The sequence below is a fragment of the Triturus cristatus genome, chromosome 10 (genome assembly GCF_964204655.1).
Source record: "Triturus cristatus chromosome 10, aTriCri1.1, whole genome shotgun sequence".
Classification (NCBI taxonomy): Eukaryota; Metazoa; Chordata; class Amphibia; order Caudata; family Salamandridae; genus Triturus; species Triturus cristatus.
In genome coordinates this window covers 542070117-542089239 of record NC_140593.1, presented here as the reverse complement: position 1 = coordinate 542089239, position 19123 = coordinate 542070117, and the positions used below count along the sequence as shown (strand labels likewise).

At 43.8% G+C, this 19123-nt stretch overlaps 1 protein-coding gene across 1 annotated transcript in view; it reads right to left on the bottom strand.

Annotated features, from left to right (window-relative positions):
- The window catches only part of LOC146789700 (uncharacterized), a 154030-nt gene extending 135162 nt beyond the window's left edge, over positions 1 to 18868 (bottom strand). The window contains exons 1-6 of the mRNA XM_085630125.1: positions 18736 to 18868; positions 18064 to 18179; positions 10558 to 10648; positions 9858 to 9977; positions 4564 to 4728; positions 2773 to 3010 (exon numbers count right to left, since the gene is read on the bottom strand). Of these exons, the coding sequence (XP_085486251.1) occupies positions 2773 to 3010; positions 4564 to 4660 (335 nt within the window). The 5' untranslated portion in view covers positions 4661 to 4728; positions 9858 to 9977; positions 10558 to 10648; positions 18064 to 18179; positions 18736 to 18868. The remainder of the gene's footprint in view (positions 1 to 2772; positions 3011 to 4563; positions 4729 to 9857; positions 9978 to 10557; positions 10649 to 18063; positions 18180 to 18735) is intronic.
- Positions 18869 to 19123: the final 255 nt, after the last annotated feature.

Below are 19123 nucleotides of genomic sequence, written 5' to 3'. Positions count from 1 at the left end.
GTAATCTTTTTTTTTTGTAAGGCAGCCCATTTTCCTTAAAGGAAAACGAGATGCGTTACAAAAAGAAAAATGAAAAGTTTGCTTTTCATTTTTTAAGAACAGGCAGGGGTCCGTTGGCTCAAATTTTGTGTAATGATGTTGTTTAAGATATTTAAAGAAGCACACCTGTATACATTTATTGCAATTTAAATTTTTGTGATGTAATGTAGAAATTGCACTCGATAAGGCAAAACAATTGTTTTTAAATAACTGTAAAATCAATGTCATTACCAAACTTTAATCAATTAATCTATTTATTAATTTAACATTTCCCTTTGTATAGTGCATTTCTTGTATTTAATTAAATGTTATTTGTGCCATCATTATTTTAAGGTGCAACGCATATGTGTTTATTTTCATCAATTATAAAGTACAAATAAACACATCTGTATTAACACTTAAAATAGAAACATGACAAATCCATGTGTTTTTGTAAGTGTCCATCATCATGATGAATGCTTGCACCAAATCAAATTGTTAGTGTCCATCACATACATATATTACCAATGTATGGACTTTACAAATTAGACAATTTAGAAAACTGTTGCATTGTCATAATTTTAAGTAAAAATTGGTAAATCACATTTTAATCATTAACAGTTCTAGGAATCAAAGAATAGTACATTAAAATAATCTCAAGACAAAATTGGGGAAATTAAAAATTCAGGAGGAGGAGTATGGGTAGGAGGGGTGCGAGAGGATTGGGTTTGGGGGTAGATGGAGCTGCAGTGTGTGATGTGCATGTGTCAGTTGGTTTTTCACTTGCATGTGGGTTTGGTGTATATTGTGTATGTTTCGGTGTCCGTTTCCTGGCAGGTGTATGTTGTTCAGGTGAGTGTGTGTGTTTGGTGGGTGTTGGCTTGCATGTAGGTGTGTGTTTGGATGAGTGTGCTGTTGAGGTGGATGGTGTGGTTGTGGTGCCTGTGAGTATATGTTTTGCAATTGCATGTGGGTCTGGAGTGTGTTTGGATGTGTGTGTTTTTTCTGGTGTTTTGTATTTGAGTGAGGGTGTGCGTTTGTGTTTGGTGGGTGTTGTTTTGCGTGTAGGTGTGTGTTTGGATGAGTCTGCTGTTGAGGTGGTTGGTGTTGTGGTGCTTATGGGTGTGTAGGTGGTTGTGGTTGTGGGTGTGGTGGTGGGTGTGGGTGTGCTGGTGGTTGTGGTGATGGTGGTTGTGGTAGTGCTGGTGGTTGTGGGTGTGGTGGTGGTTGTGCTGATGGTTGTGGGTGTGGTGGTGGTTGTGGGAATACTGGTGGTTCTAGTGCTTGCGTATGTGGTGGTGGTGGTAGTGATGCTTGTGGGTTTGGTAGTGGTTGTGGTGATTGTGGGTGTAGTGGTGGTTGGGGTACATGTGGGCATGGTGGTGGTTGTGGTGCCTCTGGGTGTTGTGTTTGTTGTGTCTGTCTGTTGTTTGTGTGTTTGTTGTGTTTCTTTGCGTGTTTGTGTTTACATGTGTGCATGATTGTGCTGCTTTTGTCTGTTGAAGTGGTAGCATGCAAAGAAGTGAGTGTGCTTGGGATTGGGTGGGACTTTGGAACTGGGATGAGGAAGGGACCTGAGTTGTGAGCACAAGGATGGGTTGCTTGGAATTCTGCAGTCAGTAGGAGGCTAGTGCTGCAAGTGATCTCTGCATGCCAAACATACAACTGTGAATGACATCAGGGTATGCTGCCATATGCTGCCTTTGGCAACTAAGGCCCTGGATGCCACTCATCAGGTCAGTCTGGCCTACAGAGATGCTCCGTAGAAGGTAACTAACCCCCTCACTAAACGTAGCTGGGGTGCCTGGGCAGGGGGTGAGGTGCCTGGGTTGAAAGAGGCCCCTGTCCTGTTAGGTGAGCAGGTTTAGCCAATCAGGGGGAGCAAGAGGGAGGGTGTAGATGGATATATGGGTGGTGGACAAGGATGCAGGTGGTACAGTTCTTGTAGGGTCCACCACCACTAGGTACTGGTCGCTTGTGGAGGCCTCTGAAGATGACGAAGAGCTGGTGGCCTCCTTTCCCAGTCCCCTCACCTACGTGCCACTCTGTCACCAATGTGTACACATCCTGTCTGTTTTTTCCCCACAAAGTATGCCAAACAAATATTTAATCAACAAACAGACAGGCTTATAGGCACATTTGTGAAGGAGTATGACATCATGCAGGTGTGTTACTTTTAACATAAATTAAATGGTCTTTTTGATTTAAAACATATTTGTGAGATGTTTTTAATAATAAAATGTTGCATTTAATCTAATGTTTCCAGGCATTTTGGCTCAAATGCTCACTATTGTTCATTTATAATACCAAATTGCCAATGTGATGTATGAACATCCATTGTATCATAAGTGCATTTTATGCAATCCAACCTGTAATAGGGCTACTACAACATCCTTAACAATTGTGATGGAGTATCATACCTGACATGCTGATAACTTGCAGCATCTTTGGTACAACTGTCCCTTATAACACCTAACAAACTTAGGTATATTTGTTGCTTAGGCAGGAATGTGTGTACTGAAACTGTCCTATGGTACTGATCAGCAATGTAGAGGATTAATTTTCCACAAATTCATATGCAACACACATCATGCAAAACTTACACATTCAAGCACTCTTCCTGTGGGTTGGACATGTGGCAACCTTTATGTTGAAGCCATAAATGTGTTGCTGTGAAAAAAACAATAGTTATGTAACATGAAAAAGTCAACAAATAACTTACTCCTTTGATGCTGCTTTTGGACTCTCACCTACCTATCAAGCCGGGGATAGGCCACTGCAAGTATGCAGGCCATTAAGGAGGTCAGGGTGTGGCACACTTGCTTCCCACGTTGAGAGGACCGTCCAAGCTGGACTTCAGCTGACTTTTTGATCCAGCTTTCATAGATCCTCCCACCTCTTTCTGAAAAGGATGCTGTGCCACTTGTAGACCCCCAGGGTCGCACCTTCTTGGTGATGGCCTTCTGTATGGCTTTTTGTAATGGATGGTGACCTGTAGAGATACAGAAAAAGAAAGAAAAACACATTTTTGTAACTGTTTCTTTGTATTGATGTAACACAATTTTGAGAAATCAATCACTAGTGTTAGTAATAGGTTCCAACTGTATTTGTGTAAAGAAACTTTGTATACAATCAAACAAAATTGTAGTATCCTGTTGAGTACCATTATCCTTTGTCATGTCCTAATCTATCTAATTCAAGCTACTGACATCATCTACTCCAGGGGTCTGAAACATGTTCTGTAGTAAGACCTACTTCTGATCAGTGAAAATCTTCAAGAACTACTGAAGTTGAACAACTTGCACATTGTTAGCAGACACCCCCATGCCAAGCTTCATGTACTTTGAGGCTAATGTCTACAGAGCCAGAGACTATGGTTTTAAGAACATGCTATGACTAAGGGCACTATGAAAGGTATGCCACATGTGTCAGTGAGAGCACAGTCCTTGTGGGGATATGTGAACATGTGCATGTATGAATGGGATATATTTGTAGGGGTGACTGAGATCTTGTGTCGTATCTACTTGCAGCACAGGATATACCTTTCACTGTTACATGAATGCCTCAAACCTACATGTTTTAAATTTAAAATAGGATATATTTAAAGTGTAGAAAAATACTATGCCAGATAGTTCAAAATATGGAAGATTTTTCGGCACTTAAAATTTCTCTCTTTTAAATAACGACTGCATTTTTCCTTTATACTTATGGCACAGTATCTAGTGGACACTGGGAGTAAGGGGCCTGCTGTTTGTTAATGTGACACTTTGAAATGAGTAACATTTTAATGGTTACTTTCCATTTTTGTTTTCTCAAGTTTAAAAGGCTTCAGACACATCGTTTTGTTTACAGCTCCAATATTGTGTTGACCAGGACTTTTATTTCAGAGTTACATACCTCATTGTTTCAGTTGTTCACCTCTCTGGTCCAGCCCCATGCTGGGGCAGGAATCTGACTGTGCACTGCTCATTATCAGGCCCTGCTATATGCAGACTGATGATAATAATGTCAAATGAACACTGCCTTCCCTTAATTTATAAAGGAAAATATGATCTTGTGCTATTTAAAAATAATAACTCAAGGTTGTGAGCTACTCTGAAGGTGTCCAGGAGCTACTGGTAGCTCACAATCAACTGGTTGGAGACACCTAATTTAGGCTTAGTGATTTTATGTATATGTATACACATATATTCATATACATCTGTTATTATTTTATATTACTTTATGTGTTTTCTAAGTTAATGAGATGTTAATTTTGTAGCATTCACATGACATTTTATACTCTACATATATATAGATAGAAATTCACACCAAATAAAATATAGGTCATCAACCACACAAAGCATACTTATGCTGTGATGTTCTGTAATTCTAATGTGTTTAAAAACTACACACCATCATAGTTCTAGCTAATTTTAAAAAAAAATGAAACTTCACTTCAATCACTTCACTCCACTCAGGACTAAAAGGGGCAATCTAGCCTTTGTTTTTCTAAAAATAAATAAAAAGTTAGTCAGAATTACATATTAATTTCTCAACATGTACCTGTTCCTATGGTGAGCCATACAGCTGGCTGTACATTGACAGGACGTCCGTCGCCAGCAAACCAGCTCCTCTGGTGAGAAATCTGGGGCCCTGTCATCTGCTTTCCCGTTCATCACTGCTCCCAGAGGTTGGAAAAAGTAGCAAAAGTTGACGAGGTGTTGTTGGCTGCAGTGTTATGAGACAAGTGACCCTTTATTGAAATGCTGCATACATGTACATTGTAGAATAATCACAGGAGTTATACCCATAGACCCAACTGAGATTGGGTAAATACTTGTAAAAGCGACAGTATCTCAGCAGGATGTACTGAATTATTTAGAAAGGTATGTACAAGACATTACAAGGAACACAAGAGAGGAAACTTAAAGTTGTTCTTTCAAAGCGCCCATAGGCGTCATATATTTGGCAGATCAAAAAAGTTTTTTGCAGTAATAAGAGCACAACAGGGTATAAATACTCTGGCAACCCTAGTGAAAGTGTACAAAGTGCTCGTGCTAGTGAAACAACGGCGCTAGTGACAACGTGAAAAACCACAACAGACGGCGCAAGAAGGCAATATATACAATACAGGGTCCATATAACAATTTACTCGATAGTATAATTGGTATTTTTCTTAGTTTCAATGAACCAGGTTTGTGTGCGCCAAGAACATTTAGGCTGGTGGATAATGGTCGACGGCGTTTCGATCCTGTCAGTTAAGGATCATCATCAGGACCTGGGTCGCCTAAATTGGGAGTGCTCTGTAAAAAACAATTTACCGGATCAGAGCGGCGGTCAGGAGGAAAGGAGAAAGGAGAGCTGGGGCAGGAAAACGACAGGAGGGATGGGGCAGGTGAAATGGAAAACAAAAAGACAAAGGGAAGATGGGGAAGATGAGAAGGAAAGAAGGGGAAAGACAAAAAGGAAGAGTACGGGGGGTTGATAGTGGGGGTGAGAACAAAGAGGATGGGTGGGGCGAAGTGGCTGGAAAGAAGGAAGGGAAAGAAGGGGGGGGAAAGGATGGCGGGACGGGAAAAAGGAAAAAGGGGGAGAAAAGAGCAGGGAGAGGGTAGAAGTGGAACAGGCAATGACTGGCAGCCTACCTTGAGCATGGGGGGAAGGGTGTTCAGCAATGGGTAATTGCTAGAAAGAGCAAGGGGAGAAATGTCTCCCTCGGAGATCTGTGGAAAACGAGGGATACGAGAGAATAAGGAGGTGGAAGTGGAAAAATAACAAGGAAAGGGAGGCAGCAAGGCTAACAGCGACTCACCGAAGTAAGGATTAAGGAACTTCGCAGGAAGGGCAACCGAAGCAGGGGGAGGACCGGTATACAGCCTGGAAAAGAAGGGGGGGGGAGCAGGAAGTTACCGGCTGTACAACGGAGGTAGGGCTGAGAACGAACAAGGACCTTTAGAAGCTTACCCAATTCTAGATGGAGCAGCAATCAGGACTCTGGTCGCGCAGTCAATTGGCGATCAGCAGCAGAACAGGAGTCAATCCAGAGCAGCCGAAAATTACCGCGGGGTCAAGAGGAGCCAACAGCGTGTGCAACCCCTAGGTCGATCAGTGACAATGAGGTGAAGAACGGAGCCTCCTAATGAAGGCGGAGTGGGCGTGACGCGGAGTCTTCGTCCATAGGACGCCGGTGACGGGAGGCGGGGAATGAGTCAGCAGTCTAGGTAACTAGGGTGGTGGGAATGTAGCCTGGTTGCTAAGGACGCTAGATACACGGGGAAAGGACGGAAGGAAAGGGAAGAGTTGAACGGGGCTGCTGGGGATCGAAACAGCAGGATGAATGGCAGGAGGAGGAAAAGGGCAGAGAGGAGGGCAGACAAGGTAGAGAGAAGGAGCCAGGGGCAAAGTAACATGTTTATGGGTGAAAGGGCAGCATCGGAAAGGAGACAGGAAGGGGGCAAGGGACGAGGCAGGAGGGAGGGAAAGCAGGGAGAGGGGAAATCCGACCTTATGAACACTGTAATTGTGGTAAACAACAGTGTTATGAAAATAATTATGCAAGGATAAACATCATGGAGAAAAAACAATTCATTAGTAGAAACACCATATTTTAAAACATGAACTACCATTCAGGGTAAGAGGGCAAAGGATTTCTGGATCTATAAGAACAAGGGGGAGACGGGACAGGGGACCCGGGAGTGCAGAATGGCCAGGATATGGTGTAGATGGCGCCACAAGCAACTGGACATCAGGTGGTATAATGAAAGGTACTGTTCCACTCATCAATCGTGTTCAAGCCATGGTGTACAGAGTTACAACGAGTTATCCATTTGCATTCACTTTTGTCAAGGAGAGCTTGAAGGTTGCCTCCCCTGGGAGGCAGGCGAGGCTGGTCAATAACTTGCCATTTCATGTCCAGAGCATCGTGATTTTGTTCCAGATAGTGTGAGACCAAAGGTGCTGTAATGGTCTTACAGTTAATTCTGCTCTTGTGTTGAATGATTCTTTTCTTAATCATCTGAGTAGTTTGTCCAATATAGATGAGATGGCAAGGGCACTCGATGGCATAGATCACATTCTGTGAGCGGCAGTTGGTAAATGTGTTCAGGGTATGTGATTGGTTGTTGAACTTGAATTCCTTGGTATTGGTGGTTAGTTCGCATACGCTGCATGATTGACATTTGTAGTGGCCCAGTATGGGTGGTAAACCCCAACTCGAGGTGATGGTATTGGTTGTGGTAGATTTATTGGGCCACGTGATAGCATGGACAAGATGATTCGATAGATTGTTGCCACGTTTGTATGAGAAGAGTGGCGGTTCTTGGAAGGATTTGTTCGTCCGCAGGAGTGTCCAATTGCGAGTAATAATTTTCTTGCCCTTCCTGCGAAGTTCCTTAATCCTTACTTCGGTGAGTCGCTGTTAGCCTTGCTGCCTCCCTTTCCTTGTTATTTTTCCACTTCCACCTCCTTATTCTCTCGTATCCCTCGTTTTCCACAGATCTCCGAGGGAGACATTTCTCCCCTTGCTCTTTCTAGCAATTACCCATTGCTGAACACCCTTCCCCCCATGCTCAAGGTAGGCTGCCAGTCATTGCCTGTTCCACTTCTACCCTCTCCCTGCTCTTTTCTCCCCCTTTTTCCTTTTTCCCGTCCCGCCATCCTTTCCCCCCCCCTTCTTTCCCTTCCTTCTTTCCAGCCACTTCGCCCCACCCATCCTCTTTGTTCTCACCCCCACTATCAACCCCCCCTACTCTTCCTTTTTGTCTTTCCCCTTCTTTCCTTCTCATCTTCCCCATCTTCCCTTTGTCTTTTTGTTTTCCATTTCACCTGCCCCATCCCTCCTGTCGTTTTCCTGCCCCAGCTCTCCTTTCTCCTTTCCTCCTGACCGCCGCTCTGATCCGGTAAATTGTTTTTTACAGAGCACTCCCAATTTAGGCGACCCAGGTCCTGATGATGATCCTTAACTGACAGGATCGAAACGCCGTCGACCATTATCCACCAGCCTAAATGTTCTTGGCGCACACAAACCTGGTTCATTGAAACTAAGAAAAATACCAATTATACTATCGAGTAAATTGTTATATGGACCCTGTATTGTATATATTGCCTTCTTGCGCCGTCTGTTGTGGTTTTTCACGTTGTCACTAGCGCCGTTGTTTCACTAGCACGAGCACTTTGTACACTTTCACTAGGGTTGCCAGAGTATTTATACCCTGTTGTGCTCTTATTACTGCAAAAAACTTTTTTGATCTGCCAAATATATGACGCCTATGGGCGCTTTGAAAGAACAACTTTAAGTTTCCTCTCTTGTGTTCCTTGTAATGTCTTGTACATACCTTTCTAAATAATTCAGTACATCCTGCTGAGATACTGTCGCTTTTACACGCATACATGTACATGGCATACGCAATCGTCGATGGACATGACCACATCCATTGGCTTTCATATGTTGCTATCACACACATTCACCTATGGCTGTGTCTGTCATGGAGTATCACACTCACTACCTGGTCAACTTCCTATGCAGCCATCTGATGGCAAATGTCCTGATGGCAAGGTCAGGCATCTGCCATTGTGAATTAGTATGTATGCGAGTCTTAAGTGCATCACCAAAACTGAAAATGGTGGCTACTTTGTTTACATTTACAAGATTCTAATTTTTTAACCCCAAAAATTGTTATGTAGTGTGTTAATGTGTTTAGATGCAATATTTGCGGGGTGTTGTTTATACCTCAGTTGATAGTACTTTTGAAGGCAAAATGCTAAAAATTTGTAAATAATGCATTTGAAATGTATTAGTTACACGTTTAAAAAATGACAGGTAAAAAATACGATAAAAAAAATACGAAACATATTCATGTTCTGTATAATTATGTTTGCAAAAAGATGTATATTTATTGAAAAGTAGATGAAATGTGTGTTATAATTAAAAAATATTTTAGCAAACATTTACATTAGTGTTACTTTGAATGCAGATATATGCATCCAGGGAGAGTGAGGAGACAATAGACTCACGTGTTCAGACCATTTCCAGACCTTGCTACCACTTGCCTGGTCCACAAGGCTGTCCACAATAGGGGGTCAGAAGGCATTAACAAACTGTTTCAAAGATACCTTCCCGGCAATGGCTGGAGATCTGCAAGCAACAACCTGGTAACTGTTCCCAGGGTCAGGAAAGCTAGGTGGGGGGGCAGGGCGTTCTCGCTGATAGGGGCCAATTTATGGAATTCACTTCCCTCCCCAAATGCCACTCTGGAAACTAACTCCCTATTCCGCAAACCCTTGAAGACCTGGCCTTTCACTTGTCCTAACATCTAAGCCCTGAAATCCCTGGACATCTCTTACCTTGATCTCTTTCCGTAGCACCTTGATGCCCCTGGGCTAAGGTTACGCTCCACAAAATTTATATTCATTCATTGAAGGACAGGATATAATCAGATTAAATAGGCAAACAATTCTTAATTTATGCCATCAGCTGGAGCCTGATCTTCTGCCTCACAATAGTAATCCCACATCAATAACACCAATAGTCAGAATCATGGCTGTACTCCATTTTGTAGCCACGGGATCATTCTAATACACTGTTGCAGTATCTGGTGGAATGTCACACCTAACTTTCAGTGGTGTGCTACAGGAAGAACTTTCTTCAATGATGAGACACATTAACAGCTTCATCCACATTCCATAAAACGAGGATTTTGCCAATGGGAAGGGACATTGTTATGATTTGGGTTACCTACCATATGTGATTAGAGCAATTGATGGCACACGTATTGGCTTACTGGCAGCACACACCAGAGAATAAGTCTACTGTAATTAAAGGAACTTCCATTCAATCAATGTACAAGTTGTCTGCTTACCAGATTTGTACAACACAAGCGTGTGTGCGCATTTTCCAGGATCGACCCATGATTCCTTGGTACAACGGAACAGCAGTATAATCCTGCAAATGTCACAACATATGCCTGAGAGGGCATGGCCTGTTAATAAAGACAATCTGTCAATATATTGTTTGTTTAATGTCAAGTTTCATGTTTTCAAATAGTGTTACATTTATTGGCTAAATTATTTTTATTTCTTAAAGGAGACTCAGCTTATCCTAACTGAATATAGTTGTTGGCACCGCCAAGGAATCTAACAACATCAGCGGAAGTCCAGTTCACTGAGGCCCAAGGAAGAACAGAGAGGCTGGTGGAGCAGCCTTTTAGTCTCCTAAAGCCAGATTTCGATGTCTGGATAAGACTGATGGAGCCCTCCTCTACTCACCCGATTAGGTGTGCCAATTCACCGTGGCTTGCTGCATGTTACACAGCATAGCCCTGCGACAGAACATCCCATACATTGCATATGATGGAAGCCATAATGAGCCACAAGGTGAGGATCTTGAAATGCCAAATGAAGATTATAGTGATAATAGTGGTGAAGAGGAAGGAATTGAGTTATATCAAGATGTTATTGTCAACTTTTTCATTAGTTTGAAGAATACAGGAAACATGGACAATCAACCCCACAGTTTTATATGGCTTCCATGAAGTATTCAAGTCTCTCAAATGTACTTACCTATACGGATTGCCATCAGGCATTTTTTTCAATCTTCATAAAGCAAACTGGCAAATTCGAAGTCATACCCTTTCATCAAAACATCCCGGCGCTGCAAGTTGCAACAATATCAGAGTTAACACTTGGTCAGAAGAACCTCTCCCTGCTCTTTAATAACTGCTATCATAACATGCATGAAAATCCTTAGCAATGAGCATCCTTTGTAATAGTCTAGAAGGCATCCTTCTGGCCCATCCCTCATGAAGGTGCACTTGCAGGGGATTTTAATATTAAGGCCTTAGGAAAGGCTTCTTCTACTAATACTCAAATAACCAAGGAATGGGGAAAAATGAACGATCTACTGACGTCTTTCAAATTAATCTCTGCTGAACCAGTGTTAATGAGCTTAGATCCCCACCACAAGCCCGCACCACATTTAAAGGAATATCAACCGTAGACTACATCTTCATGTCTAATCCCCTAGTGATCACAATCCCCTGACTCTTCACGTGGACCTTGGGGTTCTAGTGGTGGCCAAATATTATACATTGAGCACTTCAAGAAGCACAGAGAAAGAAAGCTAGTTAGGAGGATTAAATGGAGGCCTACAGACACCTCTTAGGTCTCCAAATGGCTACGGAGGGTGCCCACTGACCCCAATATTACCCTGGGGGTGCTGCAAAATAATTGGGGTACATTGACTACGAAGTTGATAGATTCCATGCTGTGAAATGGGTGCCGTCAACATTCCCCAAAGCCAACAAGTAAGGCTCAGCGCAACAAGTCGTATAATCAGGGTATCATTACAAAGCAGAAGAAGCTAAGGAGCAGCCTCCACATATGCAAGCTCAACCACACTATTAAAAATTCAAGGTTTGCGACAGAATCACGTAAGGCATATAAAAAGGCTGTATGGAAAGAAAAGAAAGACCTGAAAGAAAAAGGAGTGGTTAAAAGTACATCAAAATGCTTAAAGATAGAACTCTTTTCACTTATGGAACTATGTGAACAAACTAAAATCCTCCAACTAAATGAGGGAAAATGGAGTCTCAGAAAGCAGATGGGTGAGACATGTAACAGATCTATTCTCCAGTCACCCTTCAGTATCAGGCTCTATGGATAAACAGGGGCCTGTCGATCAGCTACCACTGGATCAACTGTAACTAACCTCACCAGCCCAAGTCTCCAAACTCATCAAGGCCATGAAAAACGATGAGGTGCCAGGTCCCAAAGGTCTTCCAGGAGGAATTTTTAAATGTGCCCCAGAGGGCTGGTCAATGGTTTTAGCCCAAATATTCAAACACACTTTTATTTCAGCGCAAATTCCAGAGGCTAGGAGGTTCTATTTTATGCCTGATGTTTAAGAATGGATACCCAACAAAGCCCACCAATTATGTTTGATACCTCTGCTTGAACTTGGGGCCAAAGCATATGCCAGATTAATACTAAAAAAAACGAGGCCTGGGAAAATGGGCTCCTTCTATACTTCCAGACAGACTTCACTGAAGGAGCATCCACCATTGATGACACCACTAGACTTGCCACCCTGAGCCACCAAGCAGCACAAAGCAATCAGCTAGCACTCTTTTGCTGCTTTATTGATTACAGTGTGGCTTTTGACAAGGTGGACACACTGATGCTGTGGAGCAAGCTGTCACACTGAGGTATTCCCCCAACCTTCTAAGGGCAATAATCTCCCTCCACTCTGAGACATGGGTCTGTGTGAGAACCAGCCCTCACACAATCAGCCCCAAAATGACCATTCAAAGGGGTTTGAAGCAAGGCTGCGCGCTCACTCCTCTACTCTTTAATTTATGTTCATCAGATCCAGGGAAAGCACTGGCAAACAGCAGCCTTGCACTCCCTCGATTAGGCCACAAGTCTCTTCATATTTTACAGTATGCTGAAGACATGGTAATTATGGATGAATGAATGAAGTAGTTTCGTAGACGCGCAATACCCAAAGGTGTCTTGGCGCTATGCGGATCAGAAATCCAGGAGACAAGCCGCCTGGAGGCCTAACTTCAAAACATAGCCAATGACCTATTGAGAAAACAGCCAGGTCTTTAACTCTTTCCTAAACCACTGCAAGATGGGTTGCATGCGTAGGGCTAGAGGCAAGGAGTTCCATAGCTCCCCCCAGTCCAAGAGCATTCTTTCACCCCACTGTGCTTTTCTTATTCTTGGGACAGTGATCATATGCGCTGAACTGGATCTCAGGTTCCTACCAGGAGTATACCAGGAATACCGTTCCTGAAAAAAGGTTGGCCCGGCTCTGTGAAGGTTCCTGTGGATAATCGAGAGGGCCTTAAATAAGATCCTCTTTTCCACTGGGAGCCAGTGGAGGCCATGCATTAAATGAGGGATTGGTCCAAATTTGGGGACCTTCAGTAGTGCTCTTGCTGCAGCATTTTGCAGAGACTGGAGCTTCTTTATCAGATATTTAGAGGTCCGCAAATATAGGGAATTACAATAATCTATCTTTGAAACAATGAGTGCCATCAACACCGCCTTTTGTAGATCGAAAGGAATGAATGGCAGAATTTTCTTAAGTACTCTCAGCATGAAAAACCCTGCTGAAGTCACAGCATTGAGTTGTTCCGAAAAGCATAGTTTTGTATAGAAGATGGCACCCAAATGTCTTGCCTTGGGAACTGGTCTTAGTTAGGCGCCCAACTCCGATGGCCACCAGGATGCATCCCAGAAGGAGGTATCCTTTCCAAAAAGCAGAACCTCTGTTTTATCAAATTTCAGCCTGAGACAGTTTCTTTGCATCCATTCAGCAACTTGGGCTTTGCATCTACAAAAGTTATCTGCATCCTTTTCCACCTCCGAAGTGATTGGTACCACAATCTGTGTATCGTCTGCGTAGGAAAATACCGCCAGGCCAAAACTATGAATGAGATTAACAAGGGGGGGTGACAAATACATTAAATAGGGTAGGGCTGAGAGCAGATCCTTCAGTCACCCCACAGGGGAGAGAGAAAGATCTGGAACTAGCATCTCCCACTCTACCCACTGTTGTCTCCCATTGAGAAATGAGCTCAACAATGCAAGAGCAGTGTCCCTGAAGCCTAGAGAGTGCAGTCAATTAATAAGAAGTGTATGATGAACCGTATCAAAGGCGGCATAAAGATGATGCAGAATCAATGATGCTGAATCAATGATGCTCTGCCACCTTTGCTGACTCATCCTTTTAGTTCCTCGGAAGCTGTCACCAGTGCTGATTCAGTACAATGGTTTGCTCTAAAACCGTATTGAGAAGAATAAAGCAGCTGGTAGGTATCTAAGAAGGAAAGTAGTTCTTCATTCATTGCCTTCTCCAGAATCTTGGCAGGAAATGGAAGACAGGAGATGGGCCTGTAACTTTCCACCTGCCTAGGGTCCAAAGAAGGTTTTTTCACCAGAGGAAGCCTGGAACCTCCCTTCCAGATAATTGGATTTTGTCCTGAGCTAAGAATCCCATTTAACAGATTCATAAGTGGTCCAGCCACCATACTGGCCACAGAATTAATGACCATAGGAGGACAAGGATCCGACGAGGCCCCGGATTTGATGGAGCTAATAAGATGAAGTGTTTTATCCCAAATAAGGGGTGAGAAACTTTCAGATCTGGGTACAACCAATGGCCCTCGGGCTAGTCGGTAGTTCAAGAACACAATCTGATCAGGAGCTGCCACTCTGTTTGACATATTCGTGACAGAGGAAAATGCCTGAAAAATAGAGTTAACTTTAAGCTGAAAGATATCTGCCAGCTGATTACAGAAGGACACATCCGGGACAAAGCTGTTGCTGTTATTCCATTTGGCGAGGGATTTGAATCATACAAAAGTGGGCTTACAGCGAGCACTGACTAGCCTTCATACATGCAACAAGAGGATTTTTTTCACAATTAATCAGGAAAAGATCAAAATTGTAATATTTGGCTGTGCAAGAAGAAAACATTCCTTTCATGCAGCATAGGGCCCAAGTTCATCACCACGGCAGCAAAATACAACTATTTGGGGGTGTGGTTCACTGAGTCCTCTCAATCCTTGGCCCATAAAAATTGGCTAAAAAAGAAATCAACTGCCATTATTTTAAGCTTAACCTGCCTCAATAAGAAACTAAACAGCCCCTCTGCTGCATCAATAATCAAAGTAATTGAAGCTTCTCTTCTCCTAGCACTACATTATGGCCATCAGCCTCTTCTGGCTGCTTTGAGAATGCACAGTGCTCTGATTACAAGAGAATATTTCAACTGCCCAGGCACCTCCTCAGTTTAAGAACTCGGTTGGAATTTGGCCTGTAAATTCAAACCCTAACTCGCGAGTCCGATTTTTGAAATATTATACATGCACATTGAAAGCACCAGAGAATTCCCTTAAGGCCTATTTTTAAGAAACCCGGGAGCCCATGGAACAGGCAATTACAGAGGGCAATTGCATCTTTCCAAATTGAACCAGCAGCGCTTACTCTTGACTTCATCACCTTTTTGACGTGGAAAAAGGTAATCAACAGGTAGTTACGGCTAGCTTCATACCAGCAAGACTATGCTTCTTAAGGTCCTTGGAGATTTTACACCCTCTAAATTCATCACACCTGGTTGGGAGACCTCAGCCATACTTTTCAGTGTCCATTAACAGCAGGGTGCACAGTGACATTCTTTATATGCGCTTGCTCTGCCTACTAACAGTAGATTTCAACCTGGCATGGGCCAACCCAGACAAAGAAGAGGCCTGCAGATTATGCAACTTCAAGCGGGAATCATTACTGTACCTTCTGTGTTGCTGTCCCACCATCGACAATGCAAGGAGGGCCCTACTAAAACCAATGTTTCTGGCAAAGGGCATCTGCACTTGTGTAGAGGCATCCTCATATGCTTTCCCCAATCTGATGCAACGTCTTTATGAAAGTGCAGGAAATTCATCAAAGTCCTCAGAGATTCCTTTCAACATCGTTCCGGTAACTCCCAATCCTGGCATAGTGTTAAATAAGGTATAACTGACTACTACTTCAAGAAAACCGGAAACACCTAGCTTGGCTCACTGGGCCACTCAGTTATAAATTGTTTAATTATGACTCTACTTTAGTCCACCATTTATCTTGATTTCACTTTCGCGCTCTGCTCAAATTTACACTTGTTGGTTTTAGCCCTTTTACAAACAGAAGTTCAATTCTCTGGGTGTCTGGTCTGCAATCTAACCAGGTTAGAATCAATTTACTAGCTTTAGAACATTCTCCACCCTCGGACGGAACTCAATGGCCGCACTCATAATTGTTGTATGTTAAAAATATTTATAGTTTTGCTAATTTATTGAGCTCAAAGTGCATCGAATTTATTGACTTGATGATTTAATGCACTAGCACTTTATAACATGAATTATCTGAATAATTAGGCCTTTGCGTGAAGAGTTCTAAGTTTTAGATAGCTCTTATTTTCATATTAGATCAAGCCTAAATGGTGGAAGAGTTCAGGCACTTGCACTTTAAACATGTACAACTAGGATATTTATTGTATGAACCTTAGTCCTAGAAATGTTTTCATTGAGTGTGCACAAGTTAAATGGTACATTTTTACATCATGTAATGGTTTTAATTAACTAAATCATGTCTAATAAACATTGGCATTGACACTGTTTGTTTGAAGTGTTAAACATTGCCTCTAAGTAAAGCCTGATTGCTCTGTGCCAAGCTACCAGGGAGGTGAGCACAGGTTAAACTTTGAGTTTGCTTATGCCTTACCCTGACTAGGATTTTGGTTTCTACTTGACCAGGCCTCACACCCCAGTCAACCAATAACCCTATTTTATCAGTCGGTGAGTTAAAGTTCTCTATCATGAGTCCAACTGCCAAACCAGCTACTCAACAGAAGGGGTTGGAGACCACCCCCCCAAGCAGGCAGTGATCTCTAAATTGGGCAATCCGTCACCAGAGGTGAAGAGACCCTGACCTGCCAGGGTATAAATGTCCCAGTACTTCAGGGACTAAAGATCTGGTTCAGGTTTGTCCATTCTGGTAGGGAAGGTGTTGATCGGGTGTACTGTTGCAAGCCAGATGCCAATTAAAGTAGACTTCATGTCTAAACTTGGACTTCAGGTCTAAGTTTACCCGTCTGAATAGGGCCCTTGGTCTCACAATATCATGAACGTGATATAGATTCCATAGTGAAAGATGTTGATGGCTGCTGACAATTAAAAAAAAAACATCTATGAAGTGTACCTTCTCATGTCACATGTATGACTATATACAACCACGGATAGACAAATTGTGATGTCATTTTGAAACCCCAGAGGGTATCACCCCCCAAAAAAAATACCTTCAGGCAGAATTCTACCTGTGCTAAGATAAGCATCTATTACACTTTCCAAAAAGAGTACTTAAAAAAATAACTGAGGATAGTTTCCTAGAGGATGGCCGTCGCAGACGTGAATAGTACTTCTGGATTTCACTAGTCATGTCAGTTGCATGAGGATCTAGTATAGTCCAAGCAGCTGAGATCTGCCTCTTATTTGTAGGTTGTAAGGTTGAATTCGGACAGGGTAGACTTATCCTTTTACACTTCATGGTCAATAAAATAATTAAAAGTTTCGATTGGATAATAATAATTGAGTATGCAAAAATATTCTTTTTAAAGTGCTAATTATATATATTTTAAATTCTTGCAAGGTCATTTTAAGGGAAGGAGTCATTTTCGTAATGAAAAATGTATAGCGGGCTGCTTGAAAATAAACAAGGAATATATTCACACATTGTCTCTTAGTCCAGGTTGTTGAAGCAGCTTTAGCTAATGTCATATGATTAAAGTAAGGTAGGTCAGTTGCTCTTGATCTAGAAAACAACCCCAAAATGTTAGAAGGTGTTGCGTTTCAAGATCTTGTCAGCCGCGGTGCGTCCATTGGGGCGTAAGGGCGTAGCCCCACCAGCCAGCCCTGCTTGGACCCGCGGCTGCCCACTTCCGGAGCGCGCGACCAGAAGAAGCCCCGGAAAGCGAAAGAAACGCCCGGGTGAGGGAATAAAGCTGACAATTATGTCAGTCAGCATGACGTCAGACCACCCGTGGGCGGTCCGGCGTCATGTTGACTGACATGCAGTCAGACCGTCACCAGGGGCATGGAGCAGCACAATGCACAAGTGCGCATGAGTGGGGACGGAGGACGAATTTTCGCACCGTGCCCACTCATGCGCACTTGTGTTTGCAGTTCTGGCGCATGCCCATTAGGAGAGCGAGGGTTGAGCAAAGGCTCAAACCTCGGTCTCCTATTGGGCAGGCGGGCGGAGTGTAAAACGTGCCCCCAGCCAATCCTGGCGCTGCCAGCAGCACCAGGATTGGCTCAGCTGAGAGGGTTTTGCACGCCCACTTGCAAGCAAGCAGTCAGTGATGCGTAGCTGTTCCCGAGTGTAGGCGCCATTGCGCCAACGGACCCGAGGCAGCGGACCGACCTGCTCAGGTAGGATTTTTTACATTTTATTTCATCCCCCCCCACCTACCTCCGCGATACACCCCCCCCCCGCGACACCCCACGAGCCACAACTGCCTCCACTTACCATCAGAATCATGTACCCTAGGAGGGGCAGGAGGCCGGCTCGGAAGGTGTCCATGGATGCTGTTATCGTCGCCTGGGGTTGGTTTGACCTCTGCCCTTTCTTCTCTCACTCTTGATCTGGATGATAAAAGGTAAAAATACCTTGTGATATTTACATAGTGGCTGTTGCTATAGTAACAGGTATCACAGTTTCATGGGGTGAAATACTGATCTCGTAGCTTCCTGGAGGCCTCGTGAGCGCCACCCATCACAGTCCTGGTTTTAGACAAGAGCACTTTGAATGCTGGGATTTGAAGTTTCGATGTTTCCATTACACATAAGGCCTTACATGCTTCATTATGGTATGTAAAGCAGGGCTGTCCGGAAATGCTGCATAAGACCGGTACGATTTGTTTTCAGCCGTGGGCGTTAATTAAACAAACATGTGCATTCTGGGAGTTGTAGTTCAGGTTCAAGCCAGCCAATTGAACAATTACTGCATGAACAAGGAAGAAATGAAAGGGCACGGAGTCACCTGGTCACCCTATGAAAGCTTTACACGGGCCATGGGTCACTTGGCAGCGATCTTTGTACTCACCCCATCACAAGGATGAAACGCTGCACATGCCCCACCCAGAGTGAACCAGTGACACACATCTCTGCCGCAGGCGCACTACCCCCTGAGCACTCTTACCGGCTCTGCGCCGATCCTCTCTCCCACGGCCCGTGACGGGCTGCTCCAGTCACCGCGAGTGATGCATCTGATCGCCCCCTCCCGGCCGTCTCCTGGTCCTGCCACAGAGCCCGCTCTCTCCAGGGAATATTCACCCTCAGCTCACGGCCACTCCTAGTCTGGTCCTGGGACCCAACCCTCTCCCCCAGGCCTGCTTCGGTCACTGCCGGCCCTCACAGCGGTCCCTGCAGCAGGTGAGTTCCACTGTGAACTCCATCCTTCTCAGTCAGCAATGATCCCTCTCTCCCTCGACCAGGAAACTCTCTGGTCCCCAAGTACTGCACCCTCACTCCCTCGGTCACTGCCAGCCCTCACTGAGGTCCCAGCTGCAGGCGAGGTCTCCTGTGAC